This window comes from Hemicordylus capensis, chromosome 2, assembly GCF_027244095.1.
Source record: "Hemicordylus capensis ecotype Gifberg chromosome 2, rHemCap1.1.pri, whole genome shotgun sequence".
NCBI lineage: Eukaryota > Metazoa > Chordata > Lepidosauria > Squamata > Cordylidae > Hemicordylus > Hemicordylus capensis.
In genome coordinates this window covers 199113378-199138023 of record NC_069658.1, presented here as the reverse complement: position 1 = coordinate 199138023, position 24646 = coordinate 199113378, and the positions used below count along the sequence as shown (strand labels likewise).

The following is a 24646-nucleotide window of genomic DNA, read 5'->3' as shown; positions in this document are numbered from 1 at the left end:
ACCCCATCTCGCCTTTCTTCCAGGGGCCTCAGTGTTTCCCCCCTCCATTTAATCCACAATCCGTGAGGTGAGAGAGGTTAGGCTGAGAGAAAGTGACCGGTCCCAGGTCAACCAGTAAGCTTCATGGCTGCGCCGGGGGATTTGAACCTGGAACTCACTCCACGCTCTTACTTTAACGCTCTGCTTCACAAGCACTTGAACTTCTTGTCTGCTAGCTTCTGGTCAGCTTTCAGCGCTAGAATCTGTCCAGGAACAGAACATGATTGCAGCATGTCTTACGGACTTGTTTGTATGATGGTATACACTTCCTCAAAGGAACTTAAACTTCGCATTCATGGCACCCGCCCGCCCCGCCCCCGCCACCATTTATCATAACAAACTTGAGAGGTCAGTTGCCAGGGTCAAATATTTAAGGATAGGGACCTCCTCCTCCGAGTCCTGCTTATGGGCTTTTCACAGGCATCTGGCTGGCCACTACAGGGAGACAGCATGCTGATCTAGGGGGATGGTCTGGTCCTGTGAGGCAGTTCTTCTATCTGAGGGTGGAACTCATGTTTGTCATGGGGCTGAAAATGGTCTTACTGAAGCAACTGATCCAGCTCCGCACTATATGGAAGCACCACACACACACACACACACACACACACACACACACACACACACACACTAGTGGAACAAGGGATAGGAAGGGAAGTAATGTTGCTGCTTTTAAATGTTAACAACAGGATGAGAGCTCTTGCACTGCCTAGTGATGGAGTTCACAGCCATCAAAGTTCTTTTCTTTCTAGGTAATAAAATGATGCTGGTATTTGGGACGAGGTGTTATATTGCCCATCACTAATGACATCAAAAAGATCCCCAATAGGTGACTGCATAACCTTTCTGCAAACACATTCCATGTGGCAATCATAATAGCAATTAATATGCTATCTGCGGGGAGGACACCGAATTTCTCCATGTTCAAGATATTGAGGTTTTGAGTATTGGGAAAATCCACTATCCCCACAACAGAACTGCAGCACTGAGTAAAGAGGTTCATAGAGTGTGTGCAACAGAGGAGAAACAAATGCATCTTTATTCAAACTTCAAGAAAAAGTTGCTCAAAGGAACATACAGGGTGCTCACATAAAGCAACGGGAGGTACTCACCTCAAGCAATGGATTTGGGGGCACCAGAAATATGCCCACCACCTCACCTGCTTCCATGGGCAGTCCTTTCATGAGGCGAGGTGAAATGGACATCTCAGATAGTGGATTATTGGGGCACCACCAGGATGGCAAGTGTCCCACCACTGCCACCATAGGAATAGTGCTTTGGGACCAAGCTGAGATGACCCTTACAAGCTTTGCAAGGTGCGTGGGGTGGGGGAGGCTGCCCTCCTCTCCTCAACACTCCTTGCAACACTTGCAAGAAGAGGCTGCTGGTAACCTTCCCTCTTTCCTGCCCCCCATGCAAGAAAGCATTTAGTGCCTCACCTCAGGCATCATAATCTCTTAGACTACCCTGCCTGTTTCCCTCTGTCACCTGTCACTCACCATCATGGGAGCAAGGAGTCAGACCAGCTACCATTCAGCAAGGAGCCACCCAGAGACAGTCCTCTACCACCTCTTTTTAGCCAAGTGCACACCCTCCTACCTACCTCATGCTGGGCTAGTGATGAAAAGGGGAAAGGTGCAGCAGGGGAAATGAATATTGCCTTTCATCATTTCTTCTTCCATTTTCTCCTCCTTTTCGTTATGAGCCCAGCACAAGGGAGGTAGGAGGATGTGCGCCTGGTTAGGAGGAGACAGAAGCAGGTGTTTGTGTGTGAGTTTCTGTGTGCATGTTTAATGAAGTGGTGGCAGCTCTTGCTGCTGCCACGAACAAAAATAAAGGTGGGGAGGCATTTGGTGCCCTGTCTCAGGCATGCCAAGGTCTTGGGCCACCACTGAGACAGTACTATGTAGCATGGGAGAACTCTTTGCCCAAATAATATCTGATTAGCATATCCATTCTGGGTGGTGGTGGGGTGGTGGAATTGCAGTGGACAAACAACTCAAAGATATTTTCTTATTGCATTTTCTTTGACAGGCTTGGTGGTGGGGACAGACTTGAATTTTTGGCCATATCTCTAATCTAATTAACATACTCTGCTCTGACCTCCTTTTATATAAACTACAGACTCAGCTGTGTGGCCTGATGGAGACCAAGATGGAACGCCTTTTAGGGACTGGAAATGCACTACACTAACATACAAACACCCAACATTACAACCATCTAGGCACGTCCTGAATAGAAGGGATATGTATGAGTCATAGGGTGAATTCGCTTGTAAATGCTCATCATCATTCAATTCGGATTGTCATTTCTTTTCTGGCAGGACTCCTGTGCTTTTAAGAGCATGCGTGACAACCTGAAATTCAGCCAAAGAAGCTTTCCCAAGATGACAGATGCAATGATGGAAAAGCTTCCCCTGCTGGATTGCTGTTTTGTTTGTGTGTTTATTTATTTATTTATTGAATTTCTATACCACCTAATATAGAAATCTCTAGGCAGTGTACAGATTAAAACATAATATAAAACATTCAAAATTCATAAAACAGATAAAAATCACAATAGATAGAACACATTAAAATTTTAAAATTTGATTTCAGTTAAAAGCCTGGGAAAATAGGTATGTCTTCAGGGTCCTCCTAAAAACAAACAGAGAAGGAGATGCTCTTATTTCAGCAGGGAGCGCATTCCAAAGCCATCTGGGGCAGCCACAGAGAAGGCCCGGTTCCGAGTTGCCACCAAATGAATTGATGGTAACTGTAACCAGACCTCCAGATGATTTTAAGAGGTGACAGGGTTCACGACAGAGAAGGTGCTCTCTTAAGTACCTTGGGCCTAAGCTGTTAAGGGCTTTATAGGTAATAACCAGCACTTTGTATTTCATTCGGAAACATATTGGTAGCCAGTGCAGTTCTTTTAGAATCTGTGTTATATGGTCCCTTTGGGTAAACCCAGAGACCAATCTGGCTGCCGCTTTCTGTACCAATTGTAGTTTCCGAACTATGTACAAAGGCAGCCCCAACCTAGTCAAGCCTAGAGGTTACCAGCATATGTACCACCGTTTTAAGATCATTTGTTTCTAGAAATGGACATATCTGGCCTATCAGCCGAAGCTGATAGAAAACACATCTGGCCACAGCCTCAGCCTAAGGAACCAGGGAGAGTTTGGGATCCAGGAGCACTCCCAGACTACGAATCTGATCTTTTAGGGGGAGTGTAACCCCATCCAGAACAGGCAGAATTAAACCATCTCTCAGATCCTGAACCCCTAGAGACAGTACCTCCATCTTGTTTGGATTAAACTTCAGCCTGTTATCCTTCATCCAGCCCAATATCTCCTCCAGGCAGGCACTTAGGGGGGGTCATGCCGTTTCCTGATAAAGTTGGTATGGAGAAATAGATCTGGGTGTCATCAGCATATTAACAGCATCCCAGACCAAACTTCCTGACGATCTCTCCCAGTGGTTTCATGTAGATGTTAAAAAGCAATGGAGACAGTATGGAGCCTTGTGGAACCCCACACTTCAGCAATAGTCTCCAAGCGACACTATCTGGAATCTTCCAGAGAGGTAGGAACGGAACGCTTGTAAAACAGTGCCACCCAATCCCACCTCCTTCAAGCAACCCAGCAAGATACCATGGTCAATGGTATCGAAAGCTGCCAAGAGATCCAAAAGGATCAGTAGAGTCACACTCCCTCTGTCAAAAGCTAGTTTGGAAAGAATCTAAAGAATCGGTGTCACCCAAAGCTGCCTGGATCTGAGAAGCAACCATTCGCTCAATACCATGCCAAACCAAGGAAGATTAGAGACAGGTCTGTAATAAGTTAACTCTGAGGGATCCAATGCAGTTTTCTTCAAATAAAGTCTAATAATAGCCTCCTTAAGACAAGGAGGCATCCTGCCCTCCCTCAGAGAAGCATTTATGATACTTACCAGACCCTCTACTGATAATATGACTGCCAGATGAAATAAGCCAAGTTGGGCAAGGATCAAGAGAGCAGGTGGTGGGGCGGACAGTCCGAAGCAGTTTGTCCACATCCTCAGAAGTAAAAAACTGAAAGTGATCCCATTCAGGCCTACAAGAGGGGTTGCTGGGCACCTCTACGATAGACTCTGCTGTAACTGGAGTATAGTTCAGCACAAATACAAGATATTTTATCTGCAAAAAAGTTGTTAAAAACATCACAGTGAGTGAGAGATGGTTCCAAGTTCAAATTCAAGGCAGAGGGGGCATGAACTAGCCCCCTCACAACCCTAGGCAACTCAGCTGGATGAGAATTTGCAGAAGCAATACAGGCAGAGAAGTACCACTTCTTTGCCATTCACGCTGCCATGTGTCTGTCAAAGTTACTAGTGTCAGGGCTAGTTAAGAAAAAGGTTAGCAACCCTACTTGATGAACATGGCATCATGTAATTCTAAATACTGCCCAGCCTCCACAGCTTAGGACCAAAGTTCCCGAAGAACCATCTCCCTCTATATGAGCCCATATGCCAATTGAGATCAAGCTTGTTGGTGCTTCTCCCAGCCCCATCCTGGCAAAAGGTAAGGGCAATAATAACTAGAAGCAGAACCTTCCCAGCAGGGGTCTCTAAACCTTTTACTTGAGGAATCTTTAGGACCTTTTACTTGAGGAACCACAAAAACTTATACCCTTGCTGAGATTCAAAACTTGAGGCTATAACACTTTTCTTTTCCAGCAAGCTTTTAATCTATTTTGGTTTTGTTTCTCTGGCTAGTGTATTTATGCTGCTTTTAAAATGGTTTCTATATTGATTATCGTGCTTTACAGACTGTTATGCTTTTATGACCTGTTCACTGCTTTGAGCTCTGGAAGAGTGGGTTATAAATAAATAAATAAATATAAATAAAGAGGCAATATTTTGCATGTGTGAAACAGCCAATGCAGAACAATCACCATAGCCAGAGCTTTCGCATCATCTGACAACACCCATCAAAATACTTCTCAGTGGAGATGAACATGTTCAGCAGAGTGATGAGAAAAAGAGCAGTGTACACATATGAGTGACTCAGTCTCTAGAGCAGAGTGTGGGTGTGTGGACAAACATCCATTCTGCTGAGGGTTCTCCAGAAACACACACATCTGCTCGAAGCCTGGCTTCCCCTGAATTTTGAATGCCACGTTCATCTTGCCTATGCCTGCTGAAGTTCTTGCAGTTCTTAAGACAAAATCATTAAAGTGACATCTTGTATTAGACCAGCCCCTGCTTTTAAATAAAGATGCAAGCCTTTGGCTTACACAGAACTCACCTTCAGTAATCAGCATTTATTTTCTTCCTGCTGAAGAGTTATGTGTAACTTGAATGCCTGCATTTTCTCATGCCAGCAGAGCTTAGTCTAACACAGAAACCTGAACTTACCTATTGCATATGAAATTTACAGTAACTCCTTCCACATCTATTCCGGAGAAGGCGCTGGCTGGGGATGGGCTTGGGCAGGAGTGAAAAGTGTTCTAGCGTGGGACAGGCTTGGAGGCAGGGTGTGGAAACAGCTCTGCTGTGGAGCAGCAGGCTTGGGCAGGAGCATGGCTGTAATTGTGTGGGATGGGTGGGGGCAGGGTGTGGAGAAGGTTTTCTCAAAGGCGGTCACATGAACATCATTCTGTAGAAAACACTGTGGAGTGATTCCTTGATGAGGTTGTTGATGATGAGGATTTTCTCCCTCCAAAAGGAGATGTGAGGAAGCTAACTATGCATAACATTTCAACATGCCTTAAAAAACTAAAGTGCCTCCTAATCATGATGAAGCCTCCTTGGATCTTAGGAAAATGAAACAAGTTGGGCAATGGCTTGAGTGACATGGGTAATACTCAGGGCTACTCCAGGTTCAAAGGCAGGGTACCTCTGAACATCTGTTGCAGGGGAGCAACAGCATACTATAGGAACATAGGAAGCTGCCATATACTGAGTCAGACCATTGGTCCATCTAGCTCTGTATTGTCTTCACAGACTGGCAGCGGCTTCTCCAAGGTTGCAGGCAGGAATCTCTCTCAGCCCTATCTTGGAGAAGCGGGAGAGGAAACTTGGAACCTAGATGCTCTTCCCAGAGCAGCTCCATCCCCTGAGGAGAATATCTTAGTGCTCACACTTCTAGTCTCTCATTCATATGCAACCAGGGAGGACCCTACTTAGCTAAGGGGACAAGTCATGCTTGCTACCACAAGACCAGCTCTCCTTTTTAACAGCAGAAGGGGTGGGCATGCCTTCATCTCTTGCTTGGGGGCTTTCAAGGGGCATCTGGTGGGCCATAGTGGGGATCAGGATGCTGGACTAGATAGGCCTTATGCTATGTTCTTATGTATCCCCTGCCTCTCAGACAACAGGTATGCAGCTTGGGGGTTCTTTTAGACCTGACATTACTCCTATCCTGGATGCTCAATTAGTTGCTATGGCCAGATGTGCCTTTGCACAGTTTCAGTTGGTGCACCAGCTGCACCCCTCTCTACAGAAGGCAGATCTGGCCTCATGGTCTTGACAAGAATAACATGCTCTAGGTTGAACTGCCCTTGAGGACTATTTGGAAACTGCAGCTAGTACAAAACATGGCAGGCAGACTATTATTGGGAGCCGCCTGGGTGGAACATATTGCCCCTTATTGAAAGAATCACAGCAGCTGGCTACTGTTTTGTTTTGTTTCTGGACCCAATTCAAGATTTATCAGCCTTAAAGCTCTGAAGAGTCTGGGCCCCAGTCATTTGGAGAATTGTCTACTTCCAAGTTTATCTACCTACCCTACAATGTCCACATGGCTGCTCCACCTGCCAACATAGAGGCCAAGCTGTTGTGCACCCAAAAGGACCTTTTCTGTTACTGCCCCAATATGGTGGAATGCCCTCTCAGGAGATTTGTATTTTATCCTCTCTTTTTTGGTCTTTCATAAATACCTCCAGATGTGCCATTGAATGAGAGAAGATATTCACTAGTACCTTGTATTGTTCCCCAAAGCCTGCAGCAATCTAGTGAAGTCATTTCACTGAGCCCTTTTTGGAAGGGTGGTATAGAAATCGAATAAACAAACAAACAAACAAACAAACAATAAGTCAATATACAAGAACTTTATGGGGGCCAAAAGCTGGGAAAGAGGAGCATCCAGACCGGCTTCAAGCTCTGTGCACCCTCCTGAGAACTGGTCATGTATCAGCAAAAATCAAGGTAGAAGAAGTGATTGTGTGCTAGCCACAATCTGGGTGGGACAGCACAGAATGTGCTTTTCCTCTAGACTGGATAGAACACCTCAGTAAACAGTGTAGGTTGGCCATGCTCTCCTACCCGGTGCGTGGCTAGCACACGATTACTCCCCTGTCCTCCTACCTCAATTTCTGCCAGCATGCAACCAGTTCTTAGGAGCATGCATAGGGCTTGGGGCCTGGCTGGAATTTGGTTCGCCACAATCAGCATTTGGTTGTGAGGTTTTTCTTTATATCTCCTCAGCTCACATCTGATAACTGGAGGACTGCAGCATTCTGTACTAACTGCAGCTTCTGGAGAGCCTTCAAGGGAAGCCCACACAAATCCATTGCAATAGTTAATGCTGGATATTACAGAAGCATGTGGGATGATCACCAGGTCCTAATCTGCCAGAAAGGGGTGCAGCCGGTGTATCAATGTGGTTGATAAATTCTACACGTTCCTGGGCACTTGTGCTTCTTTCCAGATATGAAAAATCTTCATATCCGATAACACTTCCAGGTGTTATGTGCAGTTCACACATGTTCTGTATACAGAGTATGGACTTGCACTCACCCACCCCTCCACAAACAAGTTAATGTTCAGTAAAGGAAATGCTTGACTAACAAGCAGAAGGTTGCCAGTTCAAATCTCTGCTGGTATGTTTCCCAAACTATGGGAAACACCTATATTGGGCAGCAGTGATATAGGAAGATGCTGAAAGGCATCATCTCACACTGTGCAGGAGGAGGCAATGGCCAATCCCTCCTGTATTCTACCAAAAGAAAACCACAGGGCTCTGTGGGCACCAAGAGTTGACACCGACTTGATGGCACACTTTACCTTTAAAGTCATGTGATCATATCCCTGAGTTCTTCTTTGCTTGGATTTTTGGAGAGGAAAGCGCCTTCTCCTGCATGATAGTCAGAGGCACACAGGGGAAAGGTGGCACATACCCTGCTCTGGTAATGCTCACATGAACAAAAAACTCATGAATGGAAGAGGTGCTTTAAAAGGAATGTTCCCTTCTGTGTCCTCCTCTCTCAGGTAAGGTTGTGAGCGGACAGAGACTGTATGCCATTAAGAGGTATTTAACAGGCAGAAACCAGTAGAAGAAATATTCCCCAAAATGGAAGATGCAGTGATGGCCGGGGGGGTGGGGTGGGGGCTGTTGCTGCCTTTAATGCATTTTAAAGGTGATAAGCCATCCCTCTGCATCAGTTCATATGACAATTTTTTAGGTGGCTGGTCACAGTGAGGAACCTATTATTCAAAAAGTGGCGAGATCCCCTGTAAAACACTTATTTTTACAAGTGCTCGCTCTGAGCCCCGGAAATGTGTAGTTTTACCAGGTGGTATCCTCGTTTTATCATGTGAATATAGAGGAAGAAAGTCACCTTGTGGTGATTCATCCACCTCCAATGTGGTCTTTTAAATCTCTCCATTGTGAGAGAAGAAAAGGCCAAAAAAAAAAAAAAGGCTTGTTATCATGCATTGGAATGACATAACCATGCATGGGCACACAGAAGTTTGCATGCTCACTTGGAGTCTTGACAAAGATTTGACCATTTGAGACATTTTCTTTTTGGCAATTTGTGCTGCTTGCGTTGGCAGGGGGAGGGGGAATCAACAAACTTCTCATCTCAGTAAACCAAGTTGCTGAATGCCATTCACCAGCAGCAGCTCATATGTCAAACTCATGCACAAAGACAGGTGCAGACATGCTTACAAGAGCAGCACTTAATTGCAACACTGACGGCCTCCTCCTGAGATAAGTACAGACTAATACCCATGTTGTCCTCTTCCTGAAAATTTAGCTGCACATCATCTTTTTAATACCAGGGGGCAAAGCTCTGGCTACCACACACCTCACCGCAATGCTTCTCTGTTTGGCACATGGCAGGTTTAATGTCTCACAGCACTTAGGGAAGGCCTGAATCATCAACAGAGGCATAACAGCATGTCCAGACTGTGGCTGGCCAATGCTCTCTTTAAGAATATAGGCATTGATTCGGTGGATCAGGCCAAAGGTTCATCCAATGAGCCCCTGGTGGCGCAGTGGTAAAACTGCCGCCCTGTAACCAGAAGGTTACGAGTTCGATCCTGACCAGGGGCTCAAGGTTGACTCAGCCTTCCATCCTTCCGAGGTCGGTAAAATGAGTACCCAGAATGTTGGGGGCAATATGCTAAATCATTGTAAACTGCTTAGAGAGCTCCGGCTATAGAGCGGTATAGAAATGTAAGTGCTATTGCTATTGCTATCCAGTCAAACTCTATTTCCAGCAGTGGGTGGCCTGCTCTGGTGCCCTTCAAAAACTCACATGCAGAGCATGGAAAAATAGTCAGCCTCTTGATTGATCCTCAGTATCTGGTTATTTTGTGTTGTTTGCTTATTATTGTAAACCACCTTTTCAGAAGGGCGGTATAAAAATCAAATAAATAAATAATAAATAAATAAATATTACAGTTTATTACTACTTTCACCAAGTAGCCCCAACGCAGTGTACAGGATATTAAAACACAATAAAATAAAAGATATAAACCAATTGGTTTTTTTTAAAAAGCCAGCAAAAAAGCAAACGCCAACCATCACATGGGCAGAAGTTAAAATGCCAACAGGTCATATACGGACAGGCAACCTGTCTGTATTACTGCAATGCTCTTTATGTGGGGCTGCCCTTGACGATTATTCGGAAACTCCAGTTGGTGCAGAATGCAGCTGCAGAAGTGGAGCCACTATTGGGCGAATGGGTTCAAAGAACCTGGACCGCCACCAATCAGGGGTCATGAGTGCAGCCCTAGACATACAGCTCGCATCTTACGTCAGATGCGGGGGGCATTATTTCGGTCCCAAACAGGGCTGTGTGACCCCGTTTGGAGCTGAAATCGGCCCGCACTGAGTTGGCAGCATGGCTGGAGTGACTTTCACTGCCTTAAAGGCAGGGAGAGCCGCTCCTGGTCTCGCTGCCAATGCAGCGAGGCTGATCAATCTCCCTCCCAGACAGGGCCACACGGCCCCATTTAGGAGAGAGATCGGCCCGTGCTGCGTTGGCAGCGCGGCCGGAACTAGCAGTGTGCCCGAACCGGTCCGGCGGCCATTCCAAAGAATGGCCGAACTGCCGGACCGGTCCGGCCCTGCCTGGTTCAGGTCCGGGTGGGGGGTATGCCTTTAAGGGCGGGAGGGCTTGCTTAGCCCTCCCGCCTCCTTGCCCCCGCCAGCGCCCGTATTGAACAGTATAGGGGCGCTGGAAACCAGCCGCCCCCCCCACCGCCGCCGCGGCGAAATAACCCCCAAGGTCAGCCAGCCCTCCCTCCCTCCCAGCTAGCTGCCCTCCCACCCACCCACCCACCCGCTCGCTCACCCGCTCGAACACTGGATAAAAAACGAGAGGAGCTCCGGCACAGAGCTCCTCTCGTTCGGAAGGCCTCCTGAAGAATGGCGGCTTGTGTGCGCGCGCATGCGCGCGCCGCAAAGCACGCCGTTCTCCGGAGGCCCGGTCTACCCGCCGGGAAAGGGCCGGGTAGACCGGGCCTCCGATCGCTGAGTAGACTGGGCCTCCGATCGCCGGAGGCCCGGTCTACCCAGCGATCGGAGGCCCGGTCTACCCGGCGGGAAAGGGCCGGGTAGACCGGGCCTCCGATCGCTGGGTAGACCGGGCCTCCGGCGATCGGAGGCCCAGTCTACTCAGCGATCGGAGGCCCGGTCTACCCAGCCCTTTCCCGGCGGGTAGACCGGGCCTCCGGAGAACGGCGTGCTTTGTGGCGCGCGCATGCGCGCGCGCGCGCAAGCTGCCATTCTTCAGGAGGCCTTCCGAACGAGAGGAGCTCTGTGCCGGAGCTCCTCTTGTTTTTTATCCAGTGTTCGAGCGGGTGAGCGAGCGGGTGGGTGGGTGGGAGGGCAGCTAGCTGGGAGGGAGGGAGGGCTGGCTGACCTTGGGGGTTATTTCGCCGCGGCGGCGGCGGCGGGGGGGGCGGCTGGTTTCCAGCGCCCCTATACTGTTCAATACGGGCCCTGGCGGGGGCAAGGAGGCGGGAGGGCTAAGCAAGCCCTCCCCGCCCTAGAAACAAGGCCCCCCTTCGGTGCCGGTCCGGACTTCTCCGGACCGTGCACATCACTAGCCGGAACAGCCTTTAAGGCAGGGAGAGTCACTCCGGCCACGCTGCCCAATGCAGTGTGGGCCGCTCTCCCTTCCAAATGGGGCCGCGCAGCCCTGTTTGGGAGGGAGACCACGTCCCCCGTGTCTGACATCAGACGTGGGGGCATGGCTAGCCAGGCGCCTACATCTGACATCTGTCATGGTGGCGGGGCCAGGGGGCCACAGTGGTGGCCACACACGGGCCACCGCCAGCCTCCCTACGCTATTGTGCAGCTGCCAGGGTTCTCTCTAGAACTGCTTGCTCAGAGCATATTACACCCATTTTGAAAGAGCTGCACTGGCTGCCAATTTGTTTCCGGATCCAATTCGAGGTGCTGGTTATTACCTTTAAAGCCCTTGTTAGGTTTGGGTCCTGGATACCTGAAGTACCGCCTGCTCCCAAGGGTTTCTGCCCGCCCAACAAGTTTGTCAGAGGGGCCTTTGCTCCATGTGCCAACATTGAGAGAGGCTAAATTGTCATGCATGTGGGACAGAGCCTTCTCTGTTGTTGCCCCCAGACTCCGGAATGCTCTCCCAATGAATGTCTGCTCTTCGACATCTGTGGCAGCTTTTTAAAAAAATTAAAGACCTTTTTATTTGTTCATGCTTTTACCCCCTAGGGCAGGGCTGCTCGACTTCGGCCCTCCTGCAGATGTTAGCCTACAACTCCCATAATCCCTATCTATTGGTCACTGTGGCTGGGGTTTATGGGAGTTGTAGCCGAAAAACAGCTTGGGGCGGGGGCTAAGTTGAGCAGGCCTGCCCTAGGTGCTGCCAGGTTCCTTGGTTCTCCTGCTTCTCTTTGTATTTTTTAATGGTTGTTTTGTTGTTTTTTGGTGTTCTATGGTTTTTACTGTTTAACTGATTTTAAAGTTTTAAATGTGATTCTTATGGGGTTTTATTGTATTTTAATTTTTGTAAACTGCCTTGGGATGTTTTATAAAAGTTGATATGAAAATTGAACAAATAAATAAATAAATAAAATAAACAAAAACCCTCCTACTTTCTAGAGGTCTGAATGTGAAGGGGTCTTTAGGCACCCGCAAAAGGCTGGGAAAGAAGGGACCGAGCAAGCATAATTAGGGGGGGCATTCCATAGTCTGGGGGCAACAATGAAGATGGCCCACATGAACAACAAGTGGGCCACACCAGGCATCAGCATGAAGAGCAGGGTCCCGCAGAAAACCTTGTAAGGCTGGTAGAGCTTAAGATGTCTAGGGCTCAGGTCACTGAGGGCTTTAGAGGTGATCTGGAAACAGTTCACCAATTTTCTAATAATAAGCCAGTACAACTCTTTCAGTATAGGAGTTATATTGTCAAACTCAGGTGGGCTTCTGGCTGCCACATTTTGCACTGATTTCTAAATACTCTCCAAGGGCAGTCCCAGACAGAGTGCATTGCAGTAATCCAAGTGCAACGTCACCAAGGCATGGGTGACAGTGGCAATATCTGCTGTCCCAAGGGAGGTTGACACTTGGTATAGCAGCAGAAACTGTGCGAAGGCACTCTTGCAGTGGCGTATCGGGGGGAAACGGCGCCCAGGGCAAGCTCCCTGAAATGGCGCCCCCCGGCCCCCACATACCTGTGAGGGCGCGGTGGCGCCCCCCAGGCGGTAGATCGCCGGCGGTGGCGGCAATTCGGTGGTGGCGTGTGGCGGCGGGTCGCCCAAGTGTGGCGGCAGGGCACGCCTGCGCAGTTGGGAAGCAACACTGGGCCAGGAGGCAGGCTCTGCGGCCTGCACTCTGTCCTCGGCGGGCGATCCGCCGCCGCCGCTTGGGCCACGCTACAGCATCGCTGCCACGCCAGCCACCGCCGCACTTGGCAGGCCAAGGGCGACCTGCTGCCGCCCACCAGCGCCAAATTGCCGCCGCACGCACGCCGCCACACTCGGCGGGTGATCCAGGGGGGGCGGGGGGAGCCACTTTTTGGCGCCCCCCCACGTGACCCCCGGGGTGGTGCCTGGGGCACATGCCCCCCCTGCCCCCCTATCGTTACGCCCCTGCACCCTTGACCATAGCAGCCACCTGGACATCTTAGGTATACTAAAGTGTGCATTCTGTTCTTAGCTATTGGTGGCTAATAGTTTTTGATAGGTGTAACCCCCAGAGATTTGTTCAGTCCTTTTAAACATCTACCTTAGGTTGCTTCCACACTAGTCCTTTTATTTGGAACTGCCATTTTTTGTTTGTTCACTTCTTACAGATCACCTATACGATGCAGTTGTCAAAGCACTGCATTTCAGTGCTTTCTCTACTGGCCTCCTGTGTTTTTAAGACCTGATCTGTGACAATTTTATAATGATTAAATGCAATTGCAGCATAAGCCTGTTCAATGTGGACAGGCAAAGTACCAACGATGCTCTTAAGGGCTACTGAACCCTTAATCAAAAGCTTCCTGTTTGCAGATTCAGCTGGTTTTATTGCCTCCTATTCAGCATGCCCGGAGGATCAGTAATTAACTGTTCCTTTTTTAATCAGTTTCTGTTCCTTAGATAGCGGAGTTTTTAATTATGGATTTCCTTTTTTAAAAACAACAGAATAGCTATTTCACTATAAAAGTAAGGAAATGGGGGAAATGAAAGGAAGCCAAGTAATCTCCCCACATTCACCAGGAAAGAGAAGCTGACCACATAGGGAGCAATTCATTATTAGTCAAAAGGAGTGATTCATTATTAATTCCCCAACTGCACTAAACAAGCAGCAAAAAGATGGGCTGAACCTGCCATGAGTAAACTTTAAATTAATGTTGCAGATTAGGGTTGTGCAAACAGGTTCGACGTTCGATAAGTTTGACATCAAACCTGTTCGGTTCGACAGTCCGGGGTCGAACCGAACCATCCCTTGTTCTGTCCAACCCAGGACCGAACACCCCCTGACTGTTCGGGGTGTTCGCAGAAGTTTTCAGTTTAAAAATTAAAAATTCTCTCCTGCCAGCGGGGAGAAAGGCAACCTCTGTGGACACACACAAACCCCACCGCCGCCTCCAGCAACTCCCCCAAAGGGAGTAAGGGAAATTTTTGTTTTATTTTTTAACCGAAAATGTTCATGAAACATCCCCCCTGACCAAACTGAACTGGGGGGGGGGGGTTCAAGGGGGTGCCGGACTCGAACCCAACCGGCCAGCCAGTTCCATGCACATCCCTATTGCAGATGACCTTTGTTGAACTGGTCTTACTTGTGAGCAAACATTACACCATAGCCTAGTGGAAGAGCATCTACATTCTTCTATGCAGAAGGTCCAAGGTTCCCTCCCTGGCTGGGAGAGACTCCGGCCTAAAACCTTGGAGAGCTGCTGCCAGTCAGTGTAGACATTACAGAGCTAGATGGACTAATGGTCTAAGACAGCATCCTATGGCGGGGGGGGCGGCGTGTTGCAGAAGCCAGCCGATCGCAGCCGCTCTAGGCTGCGCGGCTTGTTTGCCCTCAGCCCCACCCCCTGGAGCACGTGGCACTGGGAGCTAGCTCCCATTGGCCCGGCTCCGTCTCGGAGGCGGGGCTAGCAGCAGTGAACCGGCAGCAGGCCTGTGCCGGCTCAGTCCTTCCCTGACCGAGCAGAAGGAAGGACGTGCTGCTGCTCGGCTTCGGGGCCTCCACGTGGCTGGCTGGGTACCCGAATCGGAAGCCGGAGCAGGAGGCCCACGGGAGTGGAACGTCGGGGAGCAGTGCAGCGGCCCTTCGAGCGAGCAGCGGATTGGAGCGGCTCGGCGGCCAGGGCCTCTGTAGCCCGGCCGCCTGTGGTAACGGGCTCTGGGGGGATCACAGGAGAGGCTTTTAAGTCCTCCTCGGAACGGCCTTTGATCTTCGGGCCTCTCCACACAAGGGCTTCTAGGCCCCGGCAGGCCCAAGCTGCCCAGCATCGAGTGAGGGCAGCAGGCCGCCCCAGGCCCTCAGTAGGCCGCGCCAGGCCTTCAGCGGGGGGGCAATTGACTAACCCGGTCATCTGGGGGGAGGGTTGATTGGACGTTGGGGGTGTTGGCTTGAACTGTGTGAACCCCTTCAACCCAGGGCCCATTTAGGCCTTCTGCTAAGGGCGGTCTTTGCCTTTATTGTCGGGCCTGTAGGGCCTAACCCCCCACACACACCCATTTTGGGGGCCTGCATTGACTAGGCCTCCCTGGTGGGCTCGTGGGCCTCCCCTGCCGGGCCTAAGCTTCATTTGGGGGCCTTTCAGTGGGGCTGGGCCTTACCACGGCTAGGTGGGGCAGGCGCTGTGACTCATAGGCCTTCCTTGCCAGCATAGGCCTCAGTCAGGCCTTGCGCCGGCCAGGTCACTCGTTTACGCACTTGAGGGCAGGGTACAGGCCCATAAGCTTCATCCTTTGGGACATGGGCCCTAAGAAAGCCCCAGTTAAGAAAGTCCCAGTTAAAAAGGGTGGGAAGGCTCCAGCCAAGAAGGGTGGCAAGCCAACGCGGCCACCTAAGAGGCCAAACGCACCCGCCGAATCCTCCTTCGACGATGAGGGCGATTTGGAACTGGGCGCCATCAGGGTGTTTATAGCACGGCTGCAGGCCCTTGAGAGGCAGCGCACCACTCTAGAGGGCGACGAGGCGGGCGGGGGGCCTTCGGGGGTGCCCCCACATGCAAAAAAGTCAAACAGGGCGGAAAAGAAGGCAAAACTAATGCAGGGCTTTGCTGACCGTCTAGCAGCTTTGGAGGCGGCGGCGCGAACTGCCCACGAGGAACCAGCAGGGATCACGACACAACCGGCGGACTCAGGACCAGGAGACGGCAGGGACGACAATGGTGAGTCCCCACAGGGGGCCTGGCCGTGGGGACTGCCCTTTAGCACCCCCTACGGACCATACGGGTGGTTCCCAGGGCCAGTTAACTGGGCATCTCCACACGCCACCTGTAATCAGGTCTGGCAAGGGGGGAGCGCTGCTTTGCCCACCCAGGGGCCAACGGCGCAGTTCAGTTCTGCTTGGCATACTGGGGATGGGCCCGTACCCTTGGGGGACCACCTCCTTCCAGCAGTTAAGGAACGGATTTGGAAAGGAGAGTGCATTGACGTGTTCCAATTGCTCTTCAAGGAGCCGGAGCCACTGGAGAAGGAGGGGTCCCAGGGGAAGGACAAGGAGAGGACAAAGCGGAAGCCCATTGAGCATAATTGGGCAAATTGGGTTTCGGGGTACACAATCTACATGGGTGTTCTGATGCAGAAATATCCAGAGCGGGGCCCCGCTCTTGTTAAGTATTTTGATATTATACACAGAGCCTTCATGGACTTTGCTGGTAATGCCTGGGAGCGCTACGACCAAGCGTTCCGCGAGCGCGCCTCCAGCAATGCGGGTATATCCTGGGAAAGGCAGCACCCCGAGTTATGGCTTCAGATTATGACACCCGCGAGGCCCTTGGTTGGCGAGCGCGCCGACAGCGGGCACCTCATTTCCAAAACACCGGCAGCGTCAGCGGCTTCGGCCTCAGGCGCACAGGGGGTTCAAGGTCCCCTGGTGTGCTGGGAATTTAACAAGAACGGGAAGTGTGCCCGCTCCCCGTGCAAGTACCGGCATGACTGTGGCTTCTGCGGTGGGCGGCACGCCAGTATCTACTGCCAGCGGGCCAAAGCCCTTAGGGGAAAAGGGGGATACCAAGGCCCGGGAGGGGCAAAGGGCCCAGCAGCCACGGCTGGAAAAGGGCCCCAGCCCAATTAAAATCCCGGTGCTCCGGAGGCTGCTGCGTGACTACCCCAACAGGGAGCGCGCACGCTATATTGAGGACGGTTTTGTGAAGGGGTTTAGGATTCCGTGCCAATCCAGGCGGGTCCATAGTTTTGCACGCAACCTAAAATCGGTTAGGGGGATGGAACACATAGTAGCGAAAAAGATAGCCAAGGAGGTGTCTCTGGGGAGGGTGCTGGGCCCCTTTGACAGGCTGCCACTGCCAACATTGCGGGTATCCCCTTTGGGCGTGGTCCCTAAGAAGGCGCCGGGAGAGTATAGGCTTATCCACCACCTGTCCTACCCAAGGGGCGACTCGGTTAACGATGGGATACCGGCGGACCTTTGCTCAGTACGGTATACATCGTTTGATGAGGCTGTGGCCATGATCAGGGGCTGCGGGCCTCGGGCACTGATGGCGAAGTGCGACATTGAATCCGCCTTCGGCCTCCTGCCCGTGCACCCTGATGACTTTGACCTTTTGGGCTTCGCATTTAAAGGGGGATTTTACATCGACAGAGCCCTCCCCATGGGATGCTCGGTCTCCTGTGCGGCCTTTGAGGCTTTCAGCTCTATGCTGGAATGGGCACTGCGCCGGAGGGCGGGGCTACGCTCCTCCGCTCACTATTTGGATGACTTTATTTTCGGAGGAAGGGAGGGCTCTGGCCAATGCCTACACTTACTGCGCTCATTCAGGGCACTCTGCGGGGATCTGGGGGTGCCACTGGCTAAGGACAAGACAGAGGGCCCGACCACGAAGCTTACATTTCTGGGGATAGAGCTGGACACGGTGGGACAGCTCTCACGCCTCCCCGGGGACAAGCTCGGCATTATGAGGGAATTGCTCAGGGAATGCAGAGAGGCTAGGAAGGTAACGCTACGCAAATTGCAATCGCTGGTTGGCCACCTGAACTTCGCTTGCAGGGTGGTGGCTCCAGGCCGCCCCTTTCTAAGGCGCCTGTGTGACGCCATGGTGGGGTGTAATCGACCCCATTTCCTCATTAGGGTGTCTACCGCCATGAGGGAGGATATGGGGCTCTGGCTCAGGTTCCTGGAGTCCTTTAATGGGTTGTCATTCTGGCGTTCTTCCCAGCTGCTCGAGGCCGACTTCCAGGTTCAGTCAGACGCCGCGGGCGGCCTTGGGTTCGGCCTGTACCTGAGAGGGCGCTGGTGCGCGGAACGATGGCCGGGCAGCTGGTCGGAACGGGGAATCACAAGGGATCTCACCTTCCTCGAACTCTTCCCCATTGTGGTGGCGGTGCACATTTGGGCCGAGTCCTTCAAGGACTCAGTCGTGCGTTTCTGGTGCGATAATTTGGCTGTGGTTCAGATTATTAATAGCCAGACTTCCAAATCACAGAGGGTGATGGGGCTGGTGCGGGCCCTGGTTCTAACATGCCTTCGCCATAACACGCTCTTCACCGCCCAGCATGTTCCAGGGGTGCAGAACGAGGTGGCAGATGCCCTGTCTCGCTTCCAGATGCAGCGCTTCCGGAAGCTGGCACCTGGAGCCGCCAAGGAGCCCGAGCAGGTGCCCGAATGGTTGTGGAACCTTGGGATGTAGAGGCGTTTAGGGCCATCCAAGCCTCCATAGCGCCCAGGACATGGGTTGCCTACGACAAAAGGGTCAGGGCCTTTCTGCAGTTTAGAGCTCAGGTAGGATTGGTCCATGTGTGGCCTGTGCCGCCGGAACAGCTGATGCAGTACCTGGTGCACCTCCGTGCCCAGGGGCTGGCGGTGAGCACCATGGCCGGCCACTTGGCTGCGCTGGCTTTCTTTGGGAAAGCAAGGGGCCTCCCCGACCATTCTGGGGACTTCAGGGTCCGGCGCATGCTGGAGGGCTGGGCGAGGGAGACGCCCGTGCAACCTGACCGACGTAGGCCGGTCACCCCAGAGGCGCTGCAGCTGGCACTGCGGCAACTTGCCGGGGTTTGTGCGTCTCCTTATGAGGAGGTCCTGTTCAGGGCGGCAGCCTTGGTTGCTTTCTTCGGGGCCTTTAGGGTTGGAGAGATGTTCCCCAGGAGCAGGCGCGGCCCCACGAGTAGGGTACTTCAATTCAGTGACCTCACCATGGGTGCTTCCCGGGTGGTACTGCACCTTAGGTTTTCAAAAACAGATCAGAGAGGCAAGGGGCAGAGTGTCGCGCTGCATGCCGCTGGCGACCCGGGCTTGTGCCCAGTCCGTGCACTGGGGGACTACACGGAGGCCAGGGGTTCAGCTATGGGGTGCCTCTTTATCCACGCTAATGGGCGCCACGTGACCCAATTCCAGTTTTGGGCGGTGATGAGGAGAGCCTTTGTGGCGGCGGGGGTGCCTACCCAGGATCTGGCCCCCCACTCCTTTCGGATTGGGGCGGCTTCCATGGCTGCTCGGATGGGTTATTCGGGCCCGGAAATCCGGCGGCTGGGCAGGTGGCGGTCAGCGGCTTACCGCCGATACGTGCGGTAGATGGGCGCATAAATTCTGCCCCACCCCACCCCCACCCACGAACCATTTATTTGTGCCACTCCTAACGCTTTCTCCTCTTGCGCAGGGCCTCAGTCGGCTGGGCCGAGGGCGGCCGGGCAGCGCGCAAGAGTCCTCATACTGGGCCATTCCTTCATTTTCTGGGCACGCAAGTGGGCGCAGAGCGCCGACCCTGGAACCCAGCTTGGTTTGGGGCGTTGGGCCACTGTGGAGTGGCTTGGCCGGCGGGGCATGCGGAGGGCCCAGTTCCTGCCGATGCTGCACGAGTTCCTGGAAGGGAATCCTGTCCCGGATGTCCTGCTGCTGCATTTTGGAGGCAACGACCTGGTGGACCAGTCTGGCATTTCGCTCTCAAGACAGATTGCCCAGGACCTGGTGGTCGCCCTCTCCTGGTGCCCGGGGCTGGTGGTCATCTGGTCTGACATCACTCAGCGGCGAGTCTGGAGGGGGGCGGTGAAGCAGAACAAGGTAGATAGGGCTAGGCGCGGGGTGAACACGGCCATGGCGCGCTTCATCGCCTCAAAGGGGGGTGGGTGCATCCCACACAACGACATCGCGTTCTCGCTCCCCCAGTTATTCAGGGGTGATGGGGTGCACTTGTCCCCCCTTGGTATGAGGTATTTCTTAGACGATCTGCGGCTGGGGTTGGCAACAGTGCTGTTAGGCCTGTGGGGTGGCGGGGCGTCAAGCTAGGCTGACGCCCGCTGTGGCGGGCACAGTGCGGAGGTGAGCGGCTGATGCGGTGCGGCACCTTAGGTAAGCTTTAGCTGTAAGGTGGAGGGGCAGATCCCTTGAGGCTTTACAGATCAGGGATGCTGCCTTGCTCCCACCTCCCTGCAACCGACACCCTTCCGTATGGCTTTACAGCGTCGGACAGGTGATGTAAATTGCAGGGTCCTGACCTTAGGTCGGCAACGAAGGGCGCCCCCCTTCTGGAAGGTGGGCCGCCTGGAGCCGAGGTGTCTGTGCCATGAGATTCTAGGGCGGGGGTGGCCACGTGGTGCCCCCCCCATCCGAGCCCGCACTGTTGCTGCTCTGAATGCCAACCCCAGCTGCCGTGCCTGTGCAGGCACTGTCTTAAAACCTTGTACCCCTAATAAAGTGACCAGTTCCTCCATAATACTTCTGTGTCCGTGTCTCCTTGGGTCTGGGTGCAAGCCAGCCGATCGCAGCCGCTCTAGGCTGCGCGGCTTGTTTGCCCTCAGCCCCACCCCCTGGAGCACGTGGCACTGGGAGCTAGCTCCCATTGGCCCGGCTCCATCTCGGAGGCGGGGCTAGCAGCAGTGAACCGGCAGCAGGCCTGTGCCGGCTCAGTCCTTCCCTGACCGAGCACCCTCCCTCCCTCCCTCTGGCATAGGTTGGGCTTTGCTGGTCGCCGTTTGGGGCCGGGCAGGAATTTTTTGGGTATACGCTTGATTGGCCTTAGCGTGCACCTTTTTTCGCCTGCCTCAACCTATACCAGTTAGTAGCAAGGTTGCTTAGCGGGATTGATTAGTTAGCCAGGGAATAGCTTGTGGTCACTTTTACCACGGGGTTGGCGAGCACAGTGCGGAGGTGAGCGGCTGATGCGATGCGGCACCTTAGGTAAGCTTTAGCTGTAAGGTGGAGGGGCAGATCCCTTGAGGCTTTACAGATCAGGGATGCTGCCTTGCTCCCACCTCCCTGCAACCGACACCCTTCCGTATGGCTTTACAGCGTCGGACAGGTGATGTAAATTGCAGGGTCCTGACCTTAGGTCGGCAACGAAGGGCGCCCCCCTTCTGGAAGGTGGGCCGCCTGGAGCCGAGGTGTCTGTGCCATGAGATTCTAGGGCGGGGGTGGCCACGTGGTGCTCCCCCCATCCGAGCCCGCACTGTTGCTGCTCTGAATGCCAACCCCAGCTGCCGTGCCTGTGCAGGCACTGTCTTAAAACCTTGTACCCCTAATAAAGTGACCAGTTCCTCCATAATACTTCTGTGTCCGTGTCTCCTTGGGTCTGGGTGCAATAATACATTGCTTCCGCTCCTCCACTAGTGCGGTTTCAAAGATCTGTCCCTAACATGGGGCTTTGTTACATACATTTTTGTATAATTTAAACTTTTTTAAAGGTTTTGGAAAAAACTGTACACATTCATGGGGGACAAGTATAGTGGCATTTTTCACTGCATCTGATAGGAATGAATTATTGTTGTGTGTGTATATATGTCGGGGCGGGGGGACTTCCTTACATTTATCAAGGTTCTGCGGCCAGTTTGATTGGATGACCTTATGTTCTAGGGTTTCAAGGAAGAAAGAATAATTACTTCCTAACTCACTCTCTCTGTATCATTCACAGCTTTATAAACCTCAGCCATGTTCACCACTCCATCCCGGACATAATTTATTTAAACAGTTTAAATAAACTTGAATAAACTCAAGCTTCTTGGGCCTTTCTTCATCAGGAAGTTCCATCTGCTGGTTATCCCCCATTTAGCTGTCCTTTCCTGGACCTTCTCCAGGCCTGTGGTATCCTTCTTGAGACGGAGTGACCAGAACGCCACACAGTGATGCAAGACTTAACTGGGGGACCATCACATTTTCCAGGGGAAAGCATGTACCTCTAGCTCCAGAACACCCCTCTGCTCACTGTAAGGAGTCAGCCTTATGCATGTCAGTGCATGGACCACTGGAAATGACATCAGAGCCATCATAATGTGCCTTTAGGGTGCATCAATACAGGAACATCTCCCATGGTATGTTCAGAAATTTTGGACCCAATACATACACATTTCTTTCTTCTTCCTTTTTAAAATTTTGTTTGCAACCTAAATTGTATGGATTACAGAGCCTATGAAGTAGCCCTGGGCACTTTCCAGATCACACCCAAGAACAGCCGTAAAATGCTTCAGTTGGGCAGGATCATATTGAAAATGATCCCTAGAATCTCAAACTCCTACTACAAAGGGAAAATACTGCTATTTTTCTGCAACGGTCTTGCAACATTGTAGCACTATAATGCAAAGATAAAATCCAAAAGAAGGCAACGGAAATGTGAACAGCACCTTGCTGTCAGTGCAGGGACTGCGGTGTCATAGCACAGGAAGTACAGAAGCACACTTAGCCAATTCGTAGTGACACTGTGGTAGGGTTTAATCCGGAAAGCACCCTGGTGGAGCTGTCCCTATCTTTTGTGCAAAAGGGCTGGGGACCAACAAGGATGAACTGAATGGCTGCATTCCGTATTAGAGCTAATCATGTGGTAGAGATGACATCTGATTGCTTTGTATCCTAGCCAAATTGGATTTTAATTTTCTAGTGACATGACTGAGGGAGGGGAAATACTACTCACCTTGCTGCATGCTGAAACACTGATTTAGTTCTGGGACAGAATAACCAGATTATCACATCATGTATTGTTCAATATCTTTAAAGAGAGAGAGAAATGGAGAGAGTGTGGATTTCAAGCTTGCCGGGAAATCACACTGTTTCATCGAGAAGCCCAGCTACCTGATCCCAGCTATATGGGTGCAGAACATGTTTATTCAAGGAAGCACACTCTGCAACTACTCAGAGTTGCTTCTTCACATATTTCAAGGATGAAATTTGCTTAGGGTAGGCTAGGGCCAGAGAAAGACTAGGTTTCTCTATCTTCCATATTTGTGTTGAATGTCAGCAGGTCCACCCGGTTCTCAGACCCCCATAGAGAGCCAGCGTGGTGTAGTGGTTAGAGTGCTGGACTAGGACCGGGGAGACCTGAGTTCAAATCCCCATTCAGCCATGAAACTAGCTGGGTGACTCTGGGCCAGTCACTTCTCTCTCAGCCTAACCTACTTAACAGGGTTGTTGTGAGGAGAAACTCAAGTATGTAGTACACCACTCTGGGCTCCTTGGAGGAAGAGAGAGATATAAATGTAAACATAATAATAATAATAATAGACTAGACAAGTGTGCAATAATGAACAGAGGAAAAATAAGAAAAACAGAAGGAATAGAACTGCCCAATGGAAGCAACATCAAGAACCTGGAAGAGAAAGAACATTACAAATACTTGGGCATTCTCCAGGTTGATAACATTGCACACACTGAAGTTAAGAGAAAAATTGGAAGTGAATACATCAGGAGAGTTAGAAAAATCCTTAAGTCCAAACTCAATGGCGGGAACACCATACAAGCCATAAACACCTGGGCTATACCTGTTATCAGTTACACTTCAGGAATAATAGACTGGACCCAGGCAGAGCTAGAGACGCTAGATCGTAAGACCAGGAAAATCATGACCATCAATCATGCTCTGCACCCCCGCAGTGATGTAGATAGGCTATACCTCCCTCACAGCTCAGGTGGAAGAGGAATGCTGCAAGTCCATCAAACAGTAGAGGAGGAGAAAAGAGGCCTTGAAGAATATATCAAGGACAGTGAAGAAGATGCACTTCAAATGGTCAATAACAAGAAAACTATTCAACACCAATGAAACAAAGCAGGCCTACAAGAAAGAACAAGTCTAGAACCGAGCAGAAAAATGGAGAAATAAGCCACTGCATGGCCAATATTTGCACAATATAAGTGGAAAATCAGACATCACCAAGACCTGGCAATGGCTTGAGAATGGCAACTTGAAGAAAGAAACAGGGGGTTTAATACTGGCTGCACAAGAACAGGCACTAAGAACAAATGCAATAAGAGCAAAAGTCGAAAAGTCAACAACAAACAGCAAGTGCCGCCTTTGTAAAGAAGCAGATGAAACAGTGGACCACCTAATCAGCTGTTGTAAAAAGATCGCACAGATTGACTACAAACAAAGGCATGACAAGGTAGCAGGGATGATACACTGGAACATCTGCAAAAAATACAAGCTACCTGTAGCCAAAGATTGGTGGGACCATAACATTGAAAAAGTTGAAGAAAATGAAGATGCAAAAATATTATGGGACTTCCTACTACAAACAGACAAACATCTGCCACACAATACACCAGATATAACTGTAGTCGAGAAGAAGGAAAAACAACTGAAAATAATCGACATAGCAATACCAGGGGATAGCAGAATAGAAGAAAAAGAAATGGAAAAAATCACCAAATACAAAGATCTACAAACTGAAATTGAAAGGCTGTGGCAGAAGAAGACCAAAATAATTCCAGTGGTAATTGGCGCCCTGGGTGCAGTTCCAAAAGACCTTGAAGCGCACCTCAACACCATAGGGGCCACAGA

At 51.1% G+C, this 24646-nt stretch overlaps 2 protein-coding genes and 1 long non-coding RNA gene across 6 annotated transcripts in view; 1 reads left to right on the top strand and 2 right to left on the bottom strand.

Annotated features, from left to right (window-relative positions):
- Positions 1 to 24646, bottom strand: part of ZNF385A (zinc finger protein 385A) — a 243799-nt gene that overhangs the window by 174009 nt on the left and 45144 nt on the right. The window lies entirely within an intron of this gene.
- Positions 1110 to 22863, bottom strand: LOC128345154 (uncharacterized). The gene is made up of 4 exons (XR_008316285.1): positions 22787 to 22863; positions 3969 to 4194; positions 3315 to 3407; positions 1110 to 2672 (listed from the first exon to the last, which is right to left on the bottom strand). It is a non-coding gene; the product is annotated as an uncharacterized LOC128345154 (long non-coding RNA).
- Positions 14741 to 20601, top strand: LOC128345151 (uncharacterized). Its single transcript, XM_053296650.1, has 2 exons — positions 14741 to 18544; positions 19547 to 20601. The coding sequence occupies exons 1-2, from the start codon at positions 16865 to 16867 to the stop codon at positions 19934 to 19936; spliced, it is 2070 nt and encodes a 689-aa protein (XP_053152625.1). The 5' UTR covers positions 14741 to 16864; the 3' UTR covers positions 19937 to 20601.